Genomic DNA, 23,603 nt, shown 5'->3' with positions numbered 1-23,603 from the left:
CACGTTGGGGCTCACACAGCTGACGTCAACAAATCCGACAAGCAGAAAAGTTGCTTTCTTGACCCTTTAAGGAAGTCAAGAGCAGCTCATGCAGATGAATGGACAGGGAGCAACGCCATATCCCTTGGAGATGGTTACAAGTAGCTGATATGGGTTTGCAAGGGCAGAAGAAGCTCTTGGTGAGTTCTTTCACCCTACGGATGGGCTAGGACCGGCTGACACAGACGATGGAGGAGGGCAGTGCTGGCGGGAACTCCATTCCACTGGGAGGAGAGGGGTGGTGTGGATAAATGGAAGCAGCAACTGTCCTAAAGAGGCAGCTGGCCGCCCCCATCTGCTGAGGGCTGAGAGGGGCTGTGGTGGTGGGCCCGACACGCACAGCGCTAAAGAGCGCGTAGCCCTGCAGCAAGAAGAGCTGAGCGGAATGGAGGGAGGAGCGGCGCCTGGAATGGCCTTCATTCGGCAGTGGGGCAGGGGGTGGCTGGCACGGGTGGAAGGACAGTGCCCAGGAGGCCTTCTCCCTGCAGGGGGGTTGAGAACGGTTGAGGGTGTGGAGACCGGCAGCTGACAGCAGGCATACAGAACAGCTCCTCCAGGGAGGCTGAGACCATGGTTGAGGAACCCCAGGCATCTTTCTCCTATTCTCTTCCTCGGCCTCGCCAGGGCCCCCCATGCCCACCCCAGACCTTCCCTGTGAGGCCAAGGTGTCCAGTCCCACGTCTTCGTATAAGCCAGGGGTCCCTCTTCTGTTGAAACTTAGCAACCTCTGGATTTTAACCCTGCGCTGTTCTGCTCTGACTGGTGCCTAACCTGGGATAACTGTGTGGGTGAGGGAAGATGGGGGTTGGAATGGTAATGAGCTTCCAGGAAAGATTGGAGACCATGAGTTAGGGGCCACTAGCAATCTGATCACCCACCTCTTTCTCCTGGTCTGCTGAATCTTGGTCTTAAGTCTATATGTTTTCCTAGCACCTGAGTGATAAGGGCCTATAAATTCTGGGATTTGTAGAAGGCCAGTAAAACACCTCGGGTTGGACCAGGAGATGAAACAGGAGGTTGTAAGAGGTCACTGTAAACTGTATCAATTTTTCCCCTTGCCTGAGGCTAAATTGTTTCCCCAGGTTGAAATTTCAGCCACCTTACAGACTAAAGGAGAAAGAGAAACTTGTGTGTCAAACAACATGGAAAATATATGCATTAATAAATACAGGGCTGAAGGGGAAGGCAAGAAAAGGCTACTTGTAGGCTTGTGAGTGTCATTGGGCATGTCTACAGGGGTGAGGAAGAGGAAGTGCAGAAAGCTGAGAAAGACAGACAAAAATGCAAGTAGCTTCAACACGAGAAAGAGAATAGAAGAGAAGGAGAGGGAGCTCAGTATACACAAGAAGGGGGAGAAACAGAAGCCAGCTTTAAGGAGGAAGAATCCTGATGGACAGGAGGGAGATGAGGTTCAAAACTGTCTCTGAAGCCAAACAACCAAGAAAGACAAACACTGTATATTGTTCTTGATACTTCTTTAGACTCAGTTCTGCTAGGACCTGACACCTAAAACAAAGGTTGTCTCACTTGACCAGCACATGTGTTTCTTTAACCAGACACTGGGAACCACAGAGCTCCCTGTGTCCTGTCCTTTGCAAGGCTGCCCACAAGCTCAGGGCCATTTTCATCACTCGACTGCAGAAACTGTGTTTCCCATGCTTCCCACAGATCTGATTTCCCTTGTAATCTCCTTTTGTACTGTCCTGTGATTTTACTGGGGATGTTAAGTGGCCTAAAGTCACTTTTGGAAGTAACCTGGCCATAAATCCTAAATATAGAAGTGCAGCTCAAGTGGATTAGGCTAAAAGGAAACGAAAGATGTCAGAGGGGGCAGGACAAAGGAGGGAAGGAAAGGGAAGAAAGAGAGAAGAGGGGAGCAGAGGAGAGTGAGGCAGGGGGCTGGCGGTGGGATATGTGGAAAGCAGCAGTCTGCGACAGAGACAGGTGGTAGCTTCTGGACAGTGAATGCCACACAGACCGAAGGGTGGAGCTCTCTCCTCCAATTGTAGGCACTAATTCTGCAAGAGCCCAGCACTGGCCGACTTCTCTGCTCTCCCTAATCTTTCTTTTCCCCAAAAGTCCTAGCCTCACAACAGACCACCCCGGGCTTACAGGGAGGTTAAGTCCTCAACTCCCCCCACCCCACCATCCCAGGTCGAGCTCCACAGACCGTCTTTGGAGAATCTCTGCGGTCCCTGCTCACAGGTGGGTTCAGAGATAAGAAAGCGTTACCTGAGGCTCACCTGCTCCCATCATTTTTAAATGAAGCCTCCCCCAGACCTCTTGAGTGAGGCACACGGCCTTGTTCTGGGACACAAGGAAAGGAGACAGATAATGGACAGCCATGGAGGAACCAAGCTTACTAGGATCTTTCCAGGGAGGCAGTATAAATACCTCAGCCCTGCACAGGCGCACACACATACACACATATGCACGCACACACACATACATACTCTCTATCTCTTGTACACACACAACACACACACACACACTGTAGACAAGATGCTCCACAATTACCAGACAGGCCTGTGGGACAGAGTAGAAAGGAAGAAGGTGGTGGGTGGTGGTCTGAGGATGTGTGTGTGTGGGGAAGTGGGTATGTGTGATGATAAGGAGAAAGGGCCATCATGGGTTACTGCCGTGGCCTTCCTCTGTGTCCACGCTCACCGGGGGGAGGCCTCCATTGTCATTAAGACGCTTGGCCCTGTAGGTCTCATAGTGGATGTTGTGTGTCACTTCCTTGAGGTCCTGGAGGTGCGTCCTGAAGGACACAGGGCAAGAGAAAGAGGGATGATTAGGGGCAGGACGAGGGAGAGAGGGCCCACGTCTGCGGTCAACACATGGCTTCCAGGGTCTGGACCCGGTGACTGGGACCAGAGAGCCAATGACACCTCGAGCCCCTTGTCCTTCAAGATGGGAGTGGGGACTGCGGCAGAAGCTCTGTCAGAGGGACCTGGGGACCGAGGAAGTGGATCTGAACAAGTGGCCTCTGGACCCCAAATAATTAAACCTGCCATCGGATGGGAGGGGTGCATCTTACCTGATGACAAAGTCTCGAAGCAGGGCAAACTCACAGTGGTTGAGGTTTTCCACTGTGAACAAACAAACAACAAAAACAGGTGGTCATTCACTACTGCAGATACCAGCAGGTGAACTTCTCTTCAGGTCATGGACTGAGCCATGGGCCGGGCATTTGCCACCTTCCAGAGGTGTGCTCATCTGGGCACTCAACTGCACTGGATTTTACTCATTGAACAAGGATTCATGAAGCAGCGACAAGGGCACAAAACTATTCTAGACTCTGTGGAATAATAGCTCATAGGTAGTATTATATTCCCCATTTTATAGGAGAAGAAACTAATACACACAGAGTCTAAGAAACTTGCCCAAGGCTGAAGACACAATTTCCATCTTTAAGGAGCTTATAACCTGATTGGAAGACAGTAAACGCACAGAGAGAATAATCGAGCCATCTTAAAAAGGTCAGGATGGCTTGATAAATCTAATTCAATATAGATCAAGTGCCTACTATTTGCAAATCACTTGACAAAGACATGGAAGCTGAAGAGAATTAAGTCATGAGCACTCTTTCTCATAGTCTATGGGTAGGACAGATGTTCTTATAATTTCATTCAATTCAATTGATGAGAAAAATGCTATTTAAAAAAAAATCCCAACAAAAGATAGAAAAATAAGAGACAACATGATATAATGGGATAAACTTGGTTTTGAAATCAAAATATCCAGGTCTCAAATCCAGGTTTCACCACTAATAAGTCATGTGATCTTGGGCAGGACACTTAACCTGAGATCCAAGTGCCTCAGCGAGGATGATCTGAGAACAGGGATTCCATCCCTACCCTGCCCCCCTCCGAGGGTATCATGATGAATTCATCACCTAAGTGATTCTCTGAGAGCTCTCAGAATCACTGTGACCTTCTCAAGGTCACATCATTCCTAATAAAATGAAAATGGTAACATCTGACAACCCTTCAGCAGCTTTTCAGATCATGCCTCCTTTCATGTGAAAACCTTTCTCTGGTTTTTCTGATCTTTATTAATCTCTCCATGTTCTGAACTCCTTTGACCCTCAAGCTAGTGCCTCCCAGTCAGGTGCTAAATCCATCTTTTATTTCTTCCTGCTCATGGGTCTCAGCTTCTCAATTAGATTGTAAGCCCCTTACGGCAGGGTCTGGCTGGCTCTGGCTGGCATTCATTTTATATATTGCATCCTAGGACTGTGCCTTGACCTACAGATGCTTAATTAATAAGCATAATTGACTGGCAACCAGTTCTTCAAGAAGATGCATTGAATTACCTTCAATGATGCCCCAGGGAGTTTTTCTGCCGAGGACCCGCTTGCCATTCACTTGGTACTCCTTGTCACTTCCCACCACAGCGAAAGGCATGCTCTCCTGCTGACAAAGCAGACACCCGCACATGTCATCCTTCTACTCTTTGCGCTTCCAAGGGTAGGATGGCATACAGTCCTGGGCCTCTAACCTTGAACTGCACATTTCTGAAGCTCATTCAGTGATCCCACTGATGGCAGAAGCCAGGCTCTTGTCTCTTAAAAAGAGCACTGGACTGGGAGTCTGAAGTCCCAGGGTCCCAGACCTGATTGCTCCCCTGCCTGGCTGGTTAACCTCAGTAAATCAGCTTTCCCACAACTGGCAAATGCTTTGTACTCTTTAGCCCTTTTAACAGGGTTTGGTTTGATTTGGAACAACTCTGTGAGCTAGCCAAGAAAGACAGACCTCTTAGACGACACCCACCAAATGGACAGCCAAAGTAATGAGTTTTACGTGGTCTCCCGCACTGGCAGAGGCCCATGCCTGCTGCCCTGCCAGAGTTCAAAGGCCACTTTCTGATGTACCTAGGCTCCTCTGCTCCAGCAGGTGTCTGTTCCCAAGTTGATCTGCCTGGTGTGTACTGTTACTGCATTTTGATAAATTAACTATTATATAAGCTGAGGACATACCAGTGTGGAGATCTGTTTCTCTGAAAATGAGATGTTTCAGAAAGACTTGATAAAAGTGAGCTCCTTTTGCATTAAGAGTGGATTTAGCAGGACTTCCCTGGTGGTCCAGTGGTTAAGAATCTGCCTTTCAATGCAAGGGACATGAGTTTGATCCCCGCCAGGAGACTAAGATCCCACATGCCACAGGGCCCAAGCTCCTCAACTAGGGAGCCTGCATGCTGCAAATTACAGAACCCATGTGCTCTGGCCCCAACTAAAGAGGAGCCCCAAAGCTGCAATGAAAAGCCTGCATGCCACAACTAAGACTAGACATAGTAAAAAATGTATTTTTTTTAAAAAGCACTGAATTTTAAAAAAGAGTGGATTTATCTCCAAAGAAGAGGCCTTGTCTCTACATAAAAAGAACATTTAATGAACATGATGGGTTTTTGATATTTTAATTTAATAATTCAGTAAAACATCTATTTTAAAACATTTAAGATTTGTATGTTTCATTTTTAAAATGATTTCTTCAGTTGATTTTTTCAGTGAACTACCTGTCTCAACTACATCAGGTGAGGGACTCCTCCTAGGTTACCACACTTGATGAGAAGGAGACTCAAGGCCTAAGTGAGGGATCTGTCCCAGGTTACAGTGATTAAAAGACGCTTACTCCTTGGAAGAAAAGTTATGACCAACCTAGACAGTATATTCAAAAGCAGAGACATTACTTTGCCAACTAAGGTCCGTCTAGTCAAGGCTATCGTTTTTCCAGTGGTCAGGTATGGATGTGAGAGTTGGACTGTGAAGAAAGCTGAGCGCTGAAGAATTGATGCTTTTGAACTGTGGTGTTGGAGAAGACTCTTGAGAGTCCCTTGGACTGCAAGGAGATCCAACCAGTCCATTCTGAAGGAGATCAGCCCTGGGATTTCTTTGGAAGGAATGATGCTAAAGCTGAAACTCCAGTACTTTGGCCACCTCATGCGAAGAGCTGACTCTTTGGAAAAGACTCTGATGCTGGGAGGGATTGGAGGCAGGAGGAGAAGGGGACGACAGAGGATGAGATGGCTGGATGGCATCACTGACTCGATGGACATGAGTCTGAGTGAACTCCGGGAGATGGTGATGGACAGGGAGGCCTGGCGTGCTGCGATTCATGGGGTCGCAAAGAGTCGGACACGACTGAGTGACTGAACTGAACTGACTGACTGACAGTGATTAGTGGGAAAGCTCAGACTAGAACCCAGGATTCTGATGAGGAATCACAGAACAGTGGAAGTTTAGAATTGAGAGGGATCTCGGAAATCATAAAGGTCAAGGGTTTCCCAGCCAGGTTTCATGAAGCCTTAAGATTCCCAGAAAACATCTCAGGGGCTGCTCAGAAATTAGGATTGAAAAGACCCTGATGCTGGGAAATATCGAAGGCAGGAGGAGAAAGGGGCAGCAGAGGATGAGATGGCTGGATGGCATCATCAACTCAATGCATGAATTTGAGCAAATTCTTCCGGGAGATGGTGAAGGACAGGGAAGTCTGGCGTGCTGCAGTCCATGGGATCACAAAGAGCTGGACACGACTGAGCGACTGAACAACAACATACTGGAGTCTGTCTGACACTTAGCTTTTTAGAAAGGGTTCTTCCAGGGGAGCAAAAGAGCCAATAAGCCACTCATCTAGCCTGATCTCTGAACTTTAAAGAAGGAGAAACTGAGGAGGAGCTCTGCCTGAAGCTTTTTCTGCCTATATCCTTCCATCACCCCATACTCTGATTTTGCTTGGCCTGGTGGGGGAACCAGCAGCTTCTGTTGGCTCTGGGGATGAACAGGAGAATTTGGCTTTCTGGGTGCAGGGTTCACAGTCGCAGCGAGGGCCCCGAGTCCTCTTCCTCTCTCATGCCACTTATGGTCTGGGTCAGGCAAGGTGGGGCAGGGAGTTTGGAAAGGGGAAAGCAGGAGGAAAAACAGAAGTGGTACATGATACATATCCCAGGGGGACCAATGTGGGCATCTATGTGATGAACAGAGTCCTAGGCACCTACCCGGATTTTGTCATTCTCTGTCTTATCTTCCAAATCCTCATCAAATTCCTTCTGGGGGTAGAATTCAATACCATTCACTTCAAGCTCCTTTCGAACCTAGAGGCGGGCGGGAGAAGCATGGTAGCCAAACGTCAGGAAAGAGAGAGGGCTACGTGTGTGTGTGTGCATGCTTGTGCAAATGTGTGCATACTGAAGCCAGAGGGGTAAATGGCAGTCATCTTTGAACTCTGAGGCCCTGGGCAGCAGGAGGATCCTGAATGAATGGGAGCCCCAGCCCTGCAGTTACCCCTGCCCACCACAGACTGCCACGAGGAAGAATCCGGGGGTGCAGTCTGTTCCTCTCAGGGTGTGTAAGATCAGGATCCAGAGAAGCAGGACCGCTCAGAACAGACTCCATGGGGGCAGTGCTCATGCCTTACTTGTTTCACTCCTCTTGGCAGGGAAGAGAGGTCCAGCTCGCCACCCCCAGCCTCTCCCCATTTGTCCTCTTTCAAAGCTCAGCTTAAGTCTCCTCCTCCAGGAAGCCACCAGTGCTTTTCAATAATCTCCTTGATGAAGTTTCTTAAAGGCAGCAAACGTCTTTATACTTCTCCGGCATTTCCCCAACCCAGTCCCCTGTGTGTCCAGCACAGGACAGAGCTTATGGAAAATAACGATAAAGACCAGTGGATGGTTGATTAATTAGTCTCTTCCTTCAAGCAACCTAACAGTGCGGAATGGTTTCTCACGTTGGAGGTGATTTATGCATTTAGTGGTGTTTGCAGGTACGTTGCGAGAAGGCTGGAGCCGCACTAACTTCTCTTCTCCACCAGCCTCGCCTCTCTAACAGTTGAGTAGGAGCCAGGTGAGAAGTGGGGTAGGAGGTGGGTATAGTAATAGAGGATAGATGAGGGCTTGGACCAGAGCGGGAGAGGCAAGCATGGGGACAGGAAAAGGAGGAGGGGCCTTCTCACCCTTTGCTTGAATTCAGACTTCTCCTCCAGGGTCATGGTGTCAGCCTTAGCAATGACGGGGATGATGTTCACAACTTTGCTGAGGTGTTTCATGAACTCCAGGTCGAGAGGTCGCAAGCTGGGGCCCAGAGGAGGTGGGGTGTCAGAGCCACCGTGCCCTCCCCCACTCAGCCACTGCCACCACTCCAGGGGCACCCTTGGGACAGGAGGACTGGGCTGAGAACTGGCTGAGGTAGCCACCATCTCCTGTCTGCAGAACAGAACTCAACTCTCTACCCACACATGGTCCACCAACTCCCTTTCTCTCTCCCTTGGCTCTGGGGTATATCCTGGCTTTCTTTAAGCCCCACTCAAACCACTCCTTCACAACACCTTTTCTGACCTGAGATTTCTTTCTCCTGGGAACAGCCATGGACTGTTGTCCCTACCCACGCATCCTTGTATCATGGTTATACGTGTGTCTATTCTGCCTACGGGGCAGCACTTTTGGACAGGCCTCCCCCTGTCCCCAAGTATTCCTGCAGGGGTCCAGCTGGGGCCTGGCCCCTCCCCTACCCGAGGGCCTCTGGACTCTGGGGCCCCGATCTGGCTGTAGTTTGAAGTCCACCAGATATTTAAGGCAGGCTGCCTGCTGGCCTTCTCTGACCTTGGGTCCAGGCTCTAGGGAGGGAAAAACGCTAGCTTTCCTGCTGAGTTCCTGAGCTGCACAGTTGAAAACCTGCTGAACGTCTGGCTCCTTCAAAACTGGGGGCCTGCTGCACTTGTGCCATCATCTCAAGAATGAAATTCTTGCCTAGTCACTGGGCTCAGGGACAGTTAGGAGACCTCCCCAGCAGGAAGGTGGCCTGCTTGTCCATTTGGATGGCTCCATTCTCCAGGAGCACTCCCTATCGTTCAGCCTTGCCTGATGCTCACAACCAGAGTTCCCGGCATGCCCGATGGTTGTCAGCCTTCATTGCTGGACACCTGGCTCCTCTTGCTGGGCTGGCCACCCTCCAAATGCCTACAGCTGGGTCCCCCCTCCCCACCTCCACCTGAACACCAGTCCCAATCCAGTAGCCTGGGCCCTTCCCATCTCATCCTTCTTGCTGCCCCTGACCCCAGGCCTCTGCATAGCACGTATCTGTTGAACAAACGAGGAGCCCTTTGCTCACAGCAACCAACTTCTGTCCGCTGGCACAGTGGTGCTATGGCGCTAACACACCGATGGGCAGCATGGGGGCTGATGGTGAGCTTCTCTCTCCTGTCAAGGATCTCTGGGGGACTCCCAGGGCCATGACTATGCGGGGGCCCGCCTGACCTCCCCAGCTGAGTCTAAATGTCGCTCATTCACTACAGGCTGGGATCAAATGATGCAAACCCGAGGCAGGTGTGGGGACGGGGGCAGGCCTGGCACATACGAGTGTCCGGTCGGGGAGATGAAGTAGAGGCAGCAGTGGACGCGAGTGTCAGGGATGCGTTTCTTCCTGGCGATGTTCACCTCCTCCTTCAGGAACTTCTCGTACTGCTCGTTGATGTACTTCTCAATGGGCTCCCAGCTGGAGCAGGGGGGAAGAAAGCAGATGGAGGCCCAGGACACGACCCGGGAGCTCCTCTCACCAGGGTCAGGAGGCAGGCTCTCACCTCCATCTCATCCCCTGCCTCCCGAGGGCTCTCGGGGACCTGTTGACTATTCTCTCTCAGCCCCCATGGGTGGCTTTCCCTGTTAGCAAGGGCAGAACTCCTCTGTGGTCCGAGTCCTCTGACTGGCCTATGGGAACCTGCAGAACCCCACCCTACTCCTGACAGCGGTGCACTTTGCCCACATCCATCACTTACTAGCTGGGCCACTCTGGGGAAGTCTCTGCCCTTCTCTGAAGCTCTTTTCTCATAAGTGAAAAGAGAGTAACAACAGGTGCCTGGAGAGAGGCATGTAAGAATTAGGACAGAGGTATAATACTGAACGGGGCTTCCCTGGTGGCTCAGTGGTAGAGTCCTCCTGCAATGCAACAGATGTAGGTTCGATCCCTGGGTCAGGAAGATTCCCTGGAGAAGGAAATGGCCACCCGTTCTAGTATTCTTGCCTGGGAAATCCCATGGACAGAGGAATTTGACGGGCTATAGTCCAAGGGGTTGCAAAGAGTCGGACACGACTGAGGGGCTAAACGACAACAACATAGTTCTGAACAGAGAAATGGCGCAGAGAAAGCACCCAAGCCTGGCGCTATAATAATCATAGCATAAGCACAAGCATATATTAACCCCAGTGCAACAATTCATCCTTATCATGCTGCTGCTATAATAGTAACCTTTCCCCGTCTAGGAGTGTGTGGACAGCCAGAGAAGGTGACCAGCCACTTTCTGAGATCAATACAGCAAATTCCAAGGTGTGTTGTTGAGAGGCCCTGTCTGGCTGGGGCAGCCCCAGGCTCCCTCACAGAGGCACAGCTGTCTTCACCCCTGTCTGGGAGCAAACTTCTGCCCAGAGCCTTCTGTAAAGCAAGGAGTGTCACTTGCCATCTGGTTTTACAAGGATTAAGTCACTAGCCACTGTAGTCACTGACCTACAATATATCCTGGAAGGAATTTGGGACAAAGAACAAGATAAGGCTCTCTGCGCTTTGAGGAAACAGGCCCTTCAATAGTTGTATTTCAGGAAAAAAACTTTTGGACCCAAATTCTTACACTTTCCCATACTTAGAAAAGCACTAAAATCATTAACAGAGATCTCTGTTCCTCCTGACTGGCAGTAGCCTTCTGCTGAGATGTATGCCTGGCTGCACGTATCCCCAGTCAAAAAGCACACGTATACTGGCCTCCGCCCACCTTTTCAGAGCAGGTCCTCCGAGCCATCTGGGAGGCTGACTCAGGCTACAGTCTTCAGTGTGTGCGTGCGTGCTCAGTCGCTAAGTCGTGCCGACTCTTTGTGATCCCAAGGACTGCAGCCCGCCAGGCTCCTCTGTCCGTGGGATTCTCCAGGCAAGAATACTGGAGTGGGCTGCCGTTCCCTTCTCTAGGGGATCTTCCTGACCCAGGAAATGAACCTGCGTCTCTTGTGTCTCCTGCATTGGCAGGCAGATTGCTTACCTCTGAGCCACTTGGGGAGCCCTCAGTAAGAGAGTGAATAAGACCCGACTTAGAACTCTTACATTGTGCTTCTTCTTTTTTTTTTTTTTTTGGCTGCACCATGAGGCAGGCACCGTGCATTCTGTTCACAGCCGACACTTCCATCCTCACCTGGGCAGTGTGCTTCCCCCATTTTGGCTGGATGCTGGATCCCCAGAGGCTCTCTCCTCATGGGAACCGCCCTCCCCCGTTTCCCTCCTGCCCTCTCTTTGTCCAGGTGGCCAACACCTGGCCCTCAGGCCAAGCCATCTGCCACAACCTCCAGGTCCGCCTGGGTTTGCACCCCAGCTCCCCCTGCTCCGTTGCTCCAGCTCCTGACCCACTCCCATCTCCAGGCAATGCCTCGGCTGACATTCCCTCTGCTCTGTCCCCCTCTATCCTCACGCCCGGGCCCCATTTGGTCTTCCCCGCTTGCTTCCTGACAACCCCTCTCCCCTCTTTCAGCAAGTCTTGCCATTTGAGCCCTCAGCATGGAGGGCACAGATGGTTCTCAGTTTGAGTGAATCTGCTCCACATTCAGTGTCTGCCTGGCAGTCTTTAGGATGGAGGTCTCATACACGGGCAGACATACCAGTTTTCATTGTTGATCTGGTCTCCAAAGCCCGGGGTGTCAATGACAGTCAGCTTCATCTTGACACCACCTTCCTCGATCACTGGGGAGGGAACAGAAAAGGCACCTGGAGGGTCACTCCTCCAGCTGATGCCAGGTGCCCCACTGCCTACCAGCTGGGGGAGACCTGGGCTCCTTACTTCTACAGGACCAATGATTAGAAAAATCAAGTTCAGGGTCCTCAACCCTTCAACACCTTTGTTCATGCCGTTCCCTGCACCTAGAATGCCCTCCTTACCCCTCTGTCTGTCTAAATCTACCCAGTCTTGGGACTTCTCTGGTGGGCCAGTGGCTAAGACTCCATGCTCCCAATGCAGGGAGGCCCATGTCCAATTCTTGGTTGGGAACTAGGGTTGCAGACATGAACACTTTGCACGCTGCAAAGAGTTCTCATGCCCCACTGAAGATCCCTCATGCTGTAACTAAGACCTGGTGCAGCCCAAAAAAAAAAAAAGGGTATTTTTTTTTAAATGAAAAGAAAAAAATCCACCAGGCTTTATCATCCCACTCAAGTCCTGCTTCATTCCTCTCTAATTCCCACACCCCCTTTTCTGGACTTACAGTCGAAAGAGCTGGCTCCATCTTGTTCAAGGGCTTAATTCTATTCCATCTTCAGGTTGTCTTTCATTGGTCTCATCCCCCAGATGCCCCATTCTTCCCCTATTCTGGCAGAGGCCCTTGGGACAGTGCCCATCAGGGTCCCTGCTGGGTCCTCACCATGCCCAATAGCTTTGATCTCCACTGTCTTGGGAATCTTCTCCTCCCGGTTCCAGCTGGAGGCCTTGCGGCTCACTTGGGATTTGAAGAGGGTGTTGACCAGTGTTGACTTGCCCAGTCCACTCTGACCTGCAGCAAGACAGGAAGAGGATGAGAAGGCAGGGAGACTCCAGGCCCAGCTCCCAAGCCTAGCATCTCTCCCCTGAGCTTACAGAATTCTAGAGCTGTGATCCAAGTCCTTGACTGACCACTCACTGGAGAGGCTAGAGGCTGAGCAGGGAGAGCGAGTGGGTGGGAATGCTTTCCTACTTGCTGGTGAAGGACCTGGGGAAACATCAGTCGAACTGCACATTCTCTCCTTCTGGAGCCCTGGGAGCGCTGGGAAAGGGGCAACCTCTGCACTTGTGTACCGGTTTTCTGTTTCATTTTTGCTTGACCTAAGTCTTTAGTCCTTAATCACACTTAAAGATGGAATTACTTTGCATACTGACTTTACGCTTCTGAAGATTTCATGCCAAGGAAGAGCTCCACAACTAAAAGATAGGTGAAAACCACTGGTCTGAGCAGAGTGTTTCTCAAACATGCACAAGAATCACAGGATAATAACGAAGGCTGAGTGAAGAATCAATGCTTTTGAATTGTGGCTCTGGAAAAGACTCTTGAGAGTCCCTTGGACTGCAAGGAGATCAAACCAAACAAACCCAAAGGAAATCAACCTTGAATATTTATTGGAAGGACTGATGCTAAAGCTGAAACTCCAATACTTTGGCCACCTGATGCAAAGAGCTGACTCAATGGAAAAGACCTCGATGCTGGGAAAGAAGGCAAAAAAGAAGGGAGTGATAGAGGATGAGATGGTTAGATAGCATCACTGACTCAACGGACATGAATTTGAGCAAACTCTGGGAGATAGTGAAGGACAGGGGAACCTGGTGTGCTGCAGTCCATGGGGTTGCAAAGAGTAAGACATGGCTTAGTGATTAAACAACAAAGATGCTACATGGGAAGTGGTAAGAGATGAGTGGAAAAGGAGTACCAGGCCAGGCTAGGAATTCAAACCCTTAAATTTATGAAATATTGTTAAGTAGGATGGGTGATGATGAGTTTTGCAGGGTGGAAAAATTATTCAGTCACTGGTAGACAATGGATTGAAGACAGTGAACCAGGAGAAAAATAAGTAATGTCATCATGCACGCTGTCTAGTTTAGCCAATATTTTTTAGAGCAAGATGTTCCAGATGATTTACACTCTGGCCCAGACATATCAGCAGCTCTGAGTCAGGTGGACGTGGTAACCCAGGGTAGTAGCAGGGTGCTGGCAGTGGAGATGGAGAGGGTAGACAGACTGGAAGAGATATTTGTGAGGTAAAATTGACAGTATTTAGTGACCGACTGGATTGGGGGATAAAGCAGGAGGAAGAAGGATGATTCCCAGACCCCAGTTTCAGCAACTGAGAAAATCTGTCAGTGCGATCAAAGGCAAAGGTCCCTTCCTGCTCTTACATTCTGTGGCCCAGTGACCCTACTTAGTGACCGATGTCCTAAAAATTCTCTTCAAGCTTGAAAGCACTATCAAAGATCAGAAAGAAGACTACCCTTCCTCTGACCCTCCCCCAACTCTTGAAGGTGGGGAAGAACAAGGGTGATGCTCCCAGGCCTTGAGCACAGCTATAAGGCTGCCTGTGTACAGAGAGGGGGGCGAGGGGGCCAGGTTGACCATCATCCATTCACATCTCCCACCCTCAGATCAGCCAGCCTTGTGGGAAGAAAGGAGTAAGGCCTTTGTGATCAGCACGCTGAGATCTTTCCTCTGAGGAAGAGCTCGTTCTAGAGAAGCCAGGGCTGAGGCCATTCTAAAGAAAGAAGTGGGATCCTAAAGGGCGCTGCCTGCCACCAGGGTCTCCAGGGAGCGCACGGCCTCCGTACCGACCACCATGATGTTGAAGTCGAAGCCGGTCTTCATGGTCTTCTTGCGCATCTGCTCGATGATGGTGTCGATGCCGATGTAGCCCAGCAGGTTGGGGTTGATGCCCACGGGCTTCATGGGCACTGCCGGCTTAGGCCTGGGCTCAGGCACCAGCTCTGACATGGCTGCGTCCGTCCTGGTCTCCGGGAGCCCTGCAAAGCCAAGGTGGGAGGGGCGGGCTGAGGTCACGTGGACACCACAGTATTAGTCTCTGGATACACAATCATACAGAGTTAGGCCTGGATGGGACCGTGGATGTCCTCCAGTACAGGTCTCCCATCTCATAGATGTGGAGACTGAGGCCTGGGGGTGGGAGGCGGTGGTAAGGGCTCGCCTGAGAACAAAGAACAAGTCAGATGGAAAATCTGGACCGGTACCCAGACCCTCCAGTTGCTGGGGTACTTTCAAATGCACCTCGCTGCCCCAAAGCACCACATCCGTGTCTCTAACCCAGGGGTTTCTTCGCCTTGGCACTGTTGACATGCTAGGTCAGATAATTAAGGTAGGGAGCTGTCCTGGGCATTGGAGTCCGTTTAGTGGCATCCCTGGCCTCTACTAGACGCCTGTGCATGCTTAGTCACTCAGTCGGGTCTGACTGTTTGCGACCCTTCAGACTATAGCCCACCAGGCTCTTCTGTCCATGGTATTTTTCAGGCAAGAATACTGGACTGGGTTGTCATTTCCTTATGCCAGCACTAGCTCCCAATTTAATGGCCAAAAGTATTTTCAGACTATGCCAGATGTTGGCTGGCACTGCCAACAGTTGAGAAGTACTGACCTAAGAGATGTCTGGGGTTATTCCAACCTGAGTCCTGCCTCACCCAAATAAAGGGCAAAGCAAAGACCTTTTAGGATTCTGGACCTAATGTCTATTGACTGCCTGTCCCTGCCCTAGTTGCTTCGTCTTTTAGAAACCCATGGGTCTGGGACTTCCCCGGTGGTCCAGTGGTTAAGAATCTGCCTTGCAATGCAGAGCATGCGGGTTTGATCCCTGGTAGGGGAACTAAGATCCCACATGCTGAGGAACAGTTAAGCCCATGCACTGCAAATAGAGTCCATGAGCTACAACGAAAGATCCAGTATGCCACAACTAAGACCTATGCAATAAAATAATCTTTTTAAAGAAAGAAGCACATGCTGCTAAGTCACTTCAGTCGTGTCTGACTCCTAGCAACCCCACGGACTGCAGCCCACCAGGCCCCTCCATCCATGGGATTCTCCAGGCAAGAACACTGGAGTAGGGTGCCATTGCTTTCTCCTGTAAGAAGCACATGGGGCTATCTCAACTCAGCAGAGCGAGCATCAGTCGTGTCTCCCAGTCTGTGTCCCCTCTGTTCCATGAGCACTGGTGCAAAGTAGGAGTCTCTGTGCCCTGAGGATCCCCAGACAGCCTCCACGCCTTATTATCATTTTTTAAGTCATTTATTGCTTTCAAATTTTTTGTTTGGCTGCACCGCACAGCATTCAGGACCTTAGTTCCCTGACCAGGCATCAAACCCATGCCACCCGCAGTGGACGTAAGAAGTCTTAACCACTGGACCACCAGGGAAGTCCTCTCCAAGCCTTAGTTTTAAATCTAAGGAGGAGTAAGTCTCCCCTGCTGACCAATGAGGAGAGGATGAGGCGCAAGTAGGGGCAGTCACAGGCCTAAGATGACATGACACGCTGTGTTCTTGGCGTGGTGGGTAACAGGAGAAAGGAGAGCCTGAGATCACAGCTCTTCCCCAGTGGAGAACGGCAAACACCCTTCTGGGTCTGGTGCATCATGGGCACGCTCATACACATGAGAAATCTGTGTTCCCCCATCAGGGCACTGTCCCTCCAGGGTGGGGTTCAGGACATGGCCTCTCCACTTCCCTCCCCATAAGACGGGTGTGTGTGGTGACGTGGGAAGGGCCTGGCTCTGTGACTTGCCTTCTCTGTGGCCTCGGGTGAACCGCCTGCCCCCATGCACCCGCCTCCTCTTCTGTAAACTTCTCAGGATAGTGATGAAGGCTGCGGGGAGCCCCGCACATGAGACGCACCCCCACTCTGCCTCACTGCTGCAAACCCTCTTGGTCCTGCCCCTTCTCAGTTCCCAGTCAGGAGGGGGAATGAAGTGGTGTATGTGAAAAGCACTTGTTAAAGGGAGGTGCCTGAGATGCTAATTACCCAGCGCGGTCACTGGACTCCATGCTCTCTGGAGGCCCCCTTCCGGCCTGGCCATTCTAGAATCCTATGGCTCCTGGTTACACCCTGCAGGGTCTCCGGCTCACAGGGAGAAGTGATGGAGCAGCAGATGGGAAAGACAGAGAGGGCACGGAGCCTCCCTCCCCAACCCCCGAAGCCAGCCAGGAGTCTGTTCTTGCTCCCCCACCACCTGGTCCTTTCCCTGGTCCTGGCATGACTCTCCTCTCTCTCTCCACTGGAAACCATTCTTTCCTTGTCATCCGCGGGCACAGCCAAATCTGACGGAGTCTCGGGACCTCCCCAGGGCCTGGCGTGGTTCCCTCCTGCTTCCCAGGAAGCTGTTGCCAGCCAGGCGGCTCCAGAAGGCACCCAGATTGGCTCGGGCCTGAAGCAGCTGACTATCAGCAGCCTGGCCTGCGCCTCCACTCCACACGTGGTTCCCGGGCCCAACTCAGCACACCTGCCCTGGGGCCATGCCCTGATTTCCCTGTCCAGCTGCTCGCCAGGTCAGTCCTCTCCATCCCCCGGATGCCTCTACGGCCAGCCCACTGGTCACCACAACCACTGTTGTGAGATGGAGCCATCTGTGTACACGTGTGTGTTTGGGGGGGGCAGGGTCTTACTCTGCAGACCTGGAAAATGAGTCTGGTATTTATTTATTTATTTATGAGTCCTTGCCTCATACTGTCTGGTGAGGAGACCTCCAGAGCACAGGGCGTATGCAGCTCCAAAGTTCAACTCTGTAGCTCCCTCCTCTGCCCCTGCAGCCCCTCCAGGTCGGGCCATGCCAGCTCCAGACGGGCAGCTGGCCCATCCTTGACTCCCAGGTGGATGGCCTCCGGGAGCCTCAGTGTTCTCAGGAAGACAGGGACAGTCCTGACCTCACTGGGTTGCTTTGATTTTTACACAAAAGTGTGGGCATAAACCTGGCACCGAACACATGCCAGTTGCCACCCTTCTTCAGGACAGGAGCCATGTCTTATGGATTTCTGTGCCCCAAAGTACCTAGTATAACAAGGCACTCAGCAATGAATGAATGGATGCAAGCCTCACTGAGTAATGAATGAATGGATGCAAGCCTCACTGCAAGGCTGATGTTACTCAGAGCCATCACCTTTCTCCTCCTTTGGATGCTGCTCCCTTGGTGAAGCAGCTGACCTCCAACCCAGCAAATGGCTCTTGGGTGGGCCCCAGGCTCAGAGATAGACTCTGTTATGAGACCTTCTCCCCACCACAACAGGAATTGGAGGAGGGGCTCCCCAGGGGTGGGGAAGAGCTAGGGATGGGCTCACAGCCGGATGTAATCAAATATGCCATCCTGCCTACATGGTTCCTGGGGCTCCTTCTGAGCTCCCAGCTTTCTCGGGGTCCTGCCTGCAGCACCTCCTGCTGGGAGCCACCTGCCCCAACCGTGCTCCGGGGAAAGACCCTGTCCGTCCCCAGCTCAGATCTGGCTTAGTCCCCACAGAACCTGCTACCCCCTGCCCCGCCCCCACCTCCCTGCCAAGCAAGAGCCCTGGTGCTTTCTCTTACAGGGAAATGAACGGGCTTTGTCTTTGTCCAGCCCAGGGACCCCACCCCTCTGCTGGGAAGGTGGCCGCAAAGGGAGGGGACCTTTCCAGAATAGCACCTGCCTTCCTGGCTTCGTGGGGATCCAAGGAGTGGGGAGCCTCTTCCTTCCGGAGCCGGAGATCATTCCCAACCCCCAGACCCCAGCAGTCTTTAAGACTCCACCCCCACCCGCAGAGGCAATTTCAGTCCACCCCTAGCTCCAGCCCCTGGCTCTCGGCGGAGAAATCACAAAAGATATCTTAGTACTTTCCCATTCACAGAAGCAAAGGGCGCTGAGATATATACCCCTTCCTCCATCCCAGTCCTCTGGAGGCCAGCGAGTTCCCTTGGAGACCACCAGCTGGTGCCTGTCTCAGCGTGCGCCCGCCCGCCGCTGTGTGTGGGGGAAGGGGTCTGTGTGTCAGCGCACAGGTCTCTGAGCCCGGCTGTAGGTGGTCCCGATACCTGTGCGTGGTGTGCGTGTGTGCACGTCTTAGTGTGCTCCAGCGCGCATCGCGGTGCCCGCTTGCGTGTTCGGGGGTCTCCGTGCCTCTCCGCCTTCCCGTCTGTGCATTTCTCCAGGCTTGGGCACCTTGGGAAGTGTGCCACCGTGTGTGTGTCCGTGCACATATGTCACCGTGCGTGGGCTCCTCCGCGCTTCAACCCTCCCCCGGTAGCATCTCCAGCTGGGCTGGCAGGGGCCGCAGCCTCCGCCTCCTGGCGCGCGCCGATGGCCCGGCCGGCCTCCTTACCTTTGGACATGAATCCTCCTTTGTCTCCGTTTCCTCCGGGAAGATGCTCAAGGGCGCGGGGCTGCAAGGCTGAGCGGGACGCGGGCTCCTCCTGGGCCGAGTAGCCCCTGCAGCCGGGCCTCGCCCTTCGGCGTTCTCCGCCCACCCGCCCGGCCCGCGGCCCGGCCGCGCCGCCCCAGCGCCCCGCGCCGCCGCGCCCGCCCGAGACTTCGACTCCGTGGCTCGGCGCCGCGCTGCCCCTGCCCTCGCGCACCGATGCCGCCGCCGCCGCCGCCACCCGCACCACGTGACCCGCGCGCCGCCCGCCCCGCCGAGGGCCCCTCCCCCTCCCACGGCGTCGGCGCCCGCACCGGCTCTCCGCCCGTCCGCCCGCCCGCGGGAGCGCGGGCACCCAGCGCCGGCTGAGCGGGGGCGCTGGGCCTCGCAGGCTCGAGATGCCGGGCGGGGGGGGGGCGGCGCCCCGATCCCATCCCTCCGCCTGGATCCCTCTCCCGGCCTCTAACTCTCTAAGGCTGGGGTGGGGCGGGGGCGCGGGGGACCGGTGACAGCTGCGGGATGCGGTGCGCTAGCGTGAGTCACGCGGTGGTTGGGATGTTGGGCTGATTCCGTGGGGTTCTGCCCAGGCGTGGGTGCCGGTAAAACCGTGCCTGATTCAGGAGCCCGGGTTCCAGGCCTGGCTCTGGGATGACGAGCCCTATGACCTTGAACTGGTCAGGAACTTTCTTTCCTGGGCCTCAATCTACGGGTCAGAAAAAAAAAAATCTTTCTTGCATTTAATCCTCATGAATGGATAGCATATTGCCAGGCCAGGTGGACATAGGAATGAGGACCATTCTCTTATATCCTCAAAGAGCTCTGGGTCTGGTGGGGTAAGACAGAAAGCTGGACCGTCCTAACACAGGGGGTGCGGTGTGCACAGGGAAACTGCGGGTGCAGGGAGGTGGGCACTCTGGGAAGAGGGGGTTTGTAGGATTTCCTGGAGGGGGTGCGGGCCAAGATGGAAAAGCAAATGTAGGTGGGCGGGAAGAAGGGAAATCGTTCCATGGAGAGAGGAGGGCTGCGGTGAGACCAGAAGTGAGTGCTGCCTGATGCTGCGGGCAACAGAGCTCCAGCGCGCAAGGAAGCAGGGAAAATTCCAGACGGATACAGAGCAGAGGCTGGAGAAGTCCACAGCCTTGGGAGTCAAGCTAAGGAGCTGGACTTTAAAAGAAGATAATGGTGAGTCACCAACAGCTGTTAAGCAGAAAGTGCTCCCGTGAGATGAGTCCCTCATCTCATGCCAGTTGAAGGGGGAGGGTGGCCTTGCAGGGGCAGAGGGATGGAGAGAAAGGGACACAGAGCCTAGGACTGAGGAGGCTGGGCCACAGAGTTGGAATCTGACTGGGATGAAGGAGAGAGAAAGAGCAGGATGCCTGGGTCTCTAGTGGGGTGGGGCCTGCAGCTCTGGGAGTGATATCAGGGAAGGCAGAAGTCAGGAAGAAAAGGGCTGCCTCTGGACCTGCCTGGGAGCTGTCTGGGCGGAGGGGTCCGGCAGGCCGCTGGCTGTCCACACCTGCATTTCGGAAGAGAGGGCTGGGCTGAAGATGGAGAGAGAGCTGGGGTCCTGGAGGAGGGAAGACGAGAGCCTGAGTGGGCTCCCCCAGACCGAGTGTGCAGAGTGCAGTGGGAAGGGGGCTGACAACCCCCAACCCCAGGTAAGCCACAGGACCAGATGCTTTCTGAGCATCTGTTCCAGACCCAGAATCTCTGAGCCTTTGAAAGGTTGGGAATGAGACTGCCAGAAGAATTCCAGTCGCTGGGTCCCTGTTACCTTGCATGAATGCATGCTAAGTCGCTTCAGTCGTGTTCGTCTCTTTGAGATATCTATGGACTATAGCCCACCAGGCTCCTCTGCCCAGGGGATTCTCCAGGCTCCTCTGCCCATGGAGTGGGTTGCCATGCCCTCCTCCAGGGGATCTTCCCATCCCAGGGATCAAACCCGAGTCTCTTATTGTACATCTCCTGCACTGAAGGCAGGTTCTTTACCACTACTACCACTTTAGACATGTCAGCTATATGATTTAGGCAAGTCACAGCCTCACGAAGACCAAATGAACTTCTGGCCCTTGTGTTGACCAGTTTATAGTTCGTGTAGGACTTCCAACATACAAGTCTCCAACTCACCCTTTAGGACTACAGCGCTGGGGCTAGGGAACCAAGAGAGATTTCCAGGTAAGACACCTTTTAAGCAACAGCTATCAGGGCTTCCCCCCAGTGGCTAAGACTCCGAGCTCCCAATGCAAGGGTTCTGGGTTTGGTCTCTGGTTAAGGAACTAGATCCCACATGCTGCAACTAAGAGTTAAAATCTATAACTAAGAGTTAAAATCTTCCCTCTCAGGACTTCCCTGGTGGTCCAGTGGTTCAGAATCCACCTTCCAATGCAGGGAACATGGGTTTGATCCCTGGTCAGGAAACTAAGATCTGCATGTTGCATGTACTGCAACTAGAAAAATTCCACATGCCATGATGAAGATCGAGGATCCTGCATGCTGCAACTGAGACCCAGTACAGCCAAATAAATAAACTTTTTAATGTTAAAAAAAAAAAAGGAAACAGCAACAGCTATCTTCCTGAAAGGCTGAATGGGAATGATTTAGAAGGTCTCACTGATAGTGTGAGATCACTGTTCACATCTGGAAGAGCCTGGCAGTGTTGACTGTTAGACAAATCACCACTTACTGAAGTGCTGGTCTACATTTTCTTGTAGGTGGGTTGCTTTCAAGCTGGACTCACCTATAGCTCACCTGATTATTTTAGGTCTTCAGGGAACAGAGAGATAGTCATGGAAGACGGCAAAGGACAAATGCAGCATAATTGCTCTCCCGCAAATTACACCTGCAAGCCTTTCTTCTGAAGGCTTCCCTCAGCTTGAACTCTGACTGGCAGTTTGGGACCCAGCTCAGGCTGCCTCTCTTGTGTCCTGCCCCTCAATCCCATCCCCTTCCCCCAGCTCATTCAACTCTGACCTTAAAATCTTCCCTCCCAGGACTTTCCTGGTGGTCCAGAGGCTCAGAATCCACCTTCCAATGCAGGGAGCACAGGTTGGACCCCTAGTCAGGGAAGTAAGATCCCACATGTTGCATGTGCCACAACTAAGACCCAGCACAGCCAGATAAATAAACTAAATACATAGATATTAAAATAAATGGCATTCTCACCTTAAAAAAAAATAATCTTCCCTCCCTTTCCAGATCTAGCCAAGCATAACCTCTCTCCAGGCCCTTACACCCCTGCCCGCCCACCCTCAGCAGCCCAGTGCCTCCCCAGCCCAGCTCTTTGCATTTACCTTTGGTTTCTCTGGCCGGGTCCAGCTCTGCGGCCCAGTCCGTAGCAGCATCTGCTGTAGGGTGGCCCAGGGCTGCATCTGTGCTTCGGCTCAGCATTGATGGCTGGGTGGCAACGTCTGATGTCTCCAGGTTGATGACACTGTCCAGTGTGGTCTCACCAGCAGCCGGGTCTGGGGTGACTGGCACAGCTGGACCCATGGCTATGACCAACTTGCTTATATCCACAGCTGGAGAATTCGTAGTCACGCCCAGCTTGGCTGTGTTCACCAGCCTGACTGTGTCCGGCCTGGCTGTGCCCAGCTTGACTGGATCTGGGGCTGCCCGTTCCATGGCTGCACCCCCTGTGGTGGATTCTGGCTTGGCTATGCCCTCTGTGGCTATGGCTTTGCCCACCTTGTCCGGGTCTGGAGTTACCAAGTCCATGCCCCTGCCAGGCTTGCTTGTGCCTACTGTCGCCACATCCACGGCCGAGCCCAGACTGGTATCCAGATCAGGGGACTCAATGCCTGTGTCCAGTCTGGATGGATTTGGTGTAGCCACGTTGACAGTCAAGCCGGGTCTGTTGGTGGTCCTTGTGGATAAACGGCTGGCTGTGCGTGGCCTTGTATCCAGAGCAGCCAAGTCCATGGCCATCGCGGGCCCTGTGGTAGGGGAGGCCCTTTGGAGATGGAGCCGGGGTCTCGGGATACCCCTGGACCGGGGTTTGCCTCTTCCTGGAGAAGCTCTGGCAGGAACATGTGCATTCACTGGAACGGGGTGCCTTGGACCCACTGAGCCTGCCCCCGCAGGACCTGGTGGACTCGGAGCCAAGCGGGACTGGAATGGTAGGGTCAGGTACGAGCTCACCAGGGGCTTCTCCGCTGTGGGCATCCTGCTGGGTTTGGCCAGACCTGGGTTCCCTGGGCCCTCGGAGTGGACCCTGTCCCCTGGCACTAGAGACACTGATGACGAGCCAACTGTGGGCAGCCTCCTTCCTCCGTGGGTGGCTGCCTCCCTTCCCGGGCTGGACAGCTCTTCCCAGTGAGAAGGCAGGGGGCCCAGGGGCCGTGCCTGCCTGTGCGGATGGACTGTTAAGGAGATGGAACTGAACTTCCTGGATGCCAGGCTCTTGCCAGTCTCCTGGGAGGACTCGCTCCAGGCCCTCGCTCCAAGGCCCGGTCGGCTGGAAGCCTGTGGGATGTGGCTTGGGGAGAAAGCATCCAGATGGAAGGTCTTCCTGAGAACAGGGATGAGAGGTGACACCCCACCGGGGAGCTTAGAGGGGCGGGCTGGGCGGCCCAGCAGGTGGCTGCGGGAGGAGTTTCCGGGGCCGGGGGCCCCATGCGGCTGCATCTCAAAGTCGTGGTCCATCCAGGTCTTCCACTTTCCCCTGATCAACAGAGCAAAGGGGCCAAGCAGGGGTGAGGCGGTGGAGCCTGG

General features: G+C 53.1%; 1 protein-coding gene across 7 annotated transcripts; it reads right to left on the bottom strand.

Annotated features, from left to right (window-relative positions):
* Window positions 1-455: 455 nt before the first annotated feature.
* On the bottom strand, window positions 456-23,534 carry SEPTIN3 (septin 3). 7 transcript variants are annotated; one of them, XM_068970400.1, is made up of 11 exons: window positions 22,184-23,534; window positions 14,346-14,537; window positions 12,421-12,549; window positions 11,665-11,746; window positions 9,389-9,526; window positions 7,989-8,106; window positions 7,036-7,131; window positions 4,358-4,457; window positions 3,080-3,131; window positions 2,707-2,800; window positions 456-521 (listed from the first exon to the last, which is right to left on the bottom strand). In XM_068970400.1, exons 1-11 carry the CDS (start codon window positions 23,532-23,534, stop codon window positions 456-458), a joined length of 2,418 nt encoding a protein of 805 aa, XP_068826501.1. The 7 variants fall into 7 exon arrangements, with proteins under 7 accessions (XP_068826501.1, XP_068826505.1, XP_068826506.1 ...); XM_068970404.1 differs by lacking the exon at window positions 22,184-23,534 and adding an exon at window positions 18,858-18,867; XM_068970405.1 differs by lacking the exon at window positions 22,184-23,534 and adding an exon at window positions 18,858-18,867 and having other exon boundaries at window positions 4,358-4,454.
* Between the last annotated feature and the right edge of the window lie 69 nt (window positions 23,535-23,603).

The sequence above is a fragment of the Capricornis sumatraensis genome, chromosome 4, assembly GCF_032405125.1.
Source record: "Capricornis sumatraensis isolate serow.1 chromosome 4, serow.2, whole genome shotgun sequence".
NCBI classification, from domain to species: Eukaryota; Metazoa; Chordata; class Mammalia; order Artiodactyla; family Bovidae; genus Capricornis; species Capricornis sumatraensis.
This window is presented reverse-complemented; position numbering and strand designations above follow the sequence as displayed.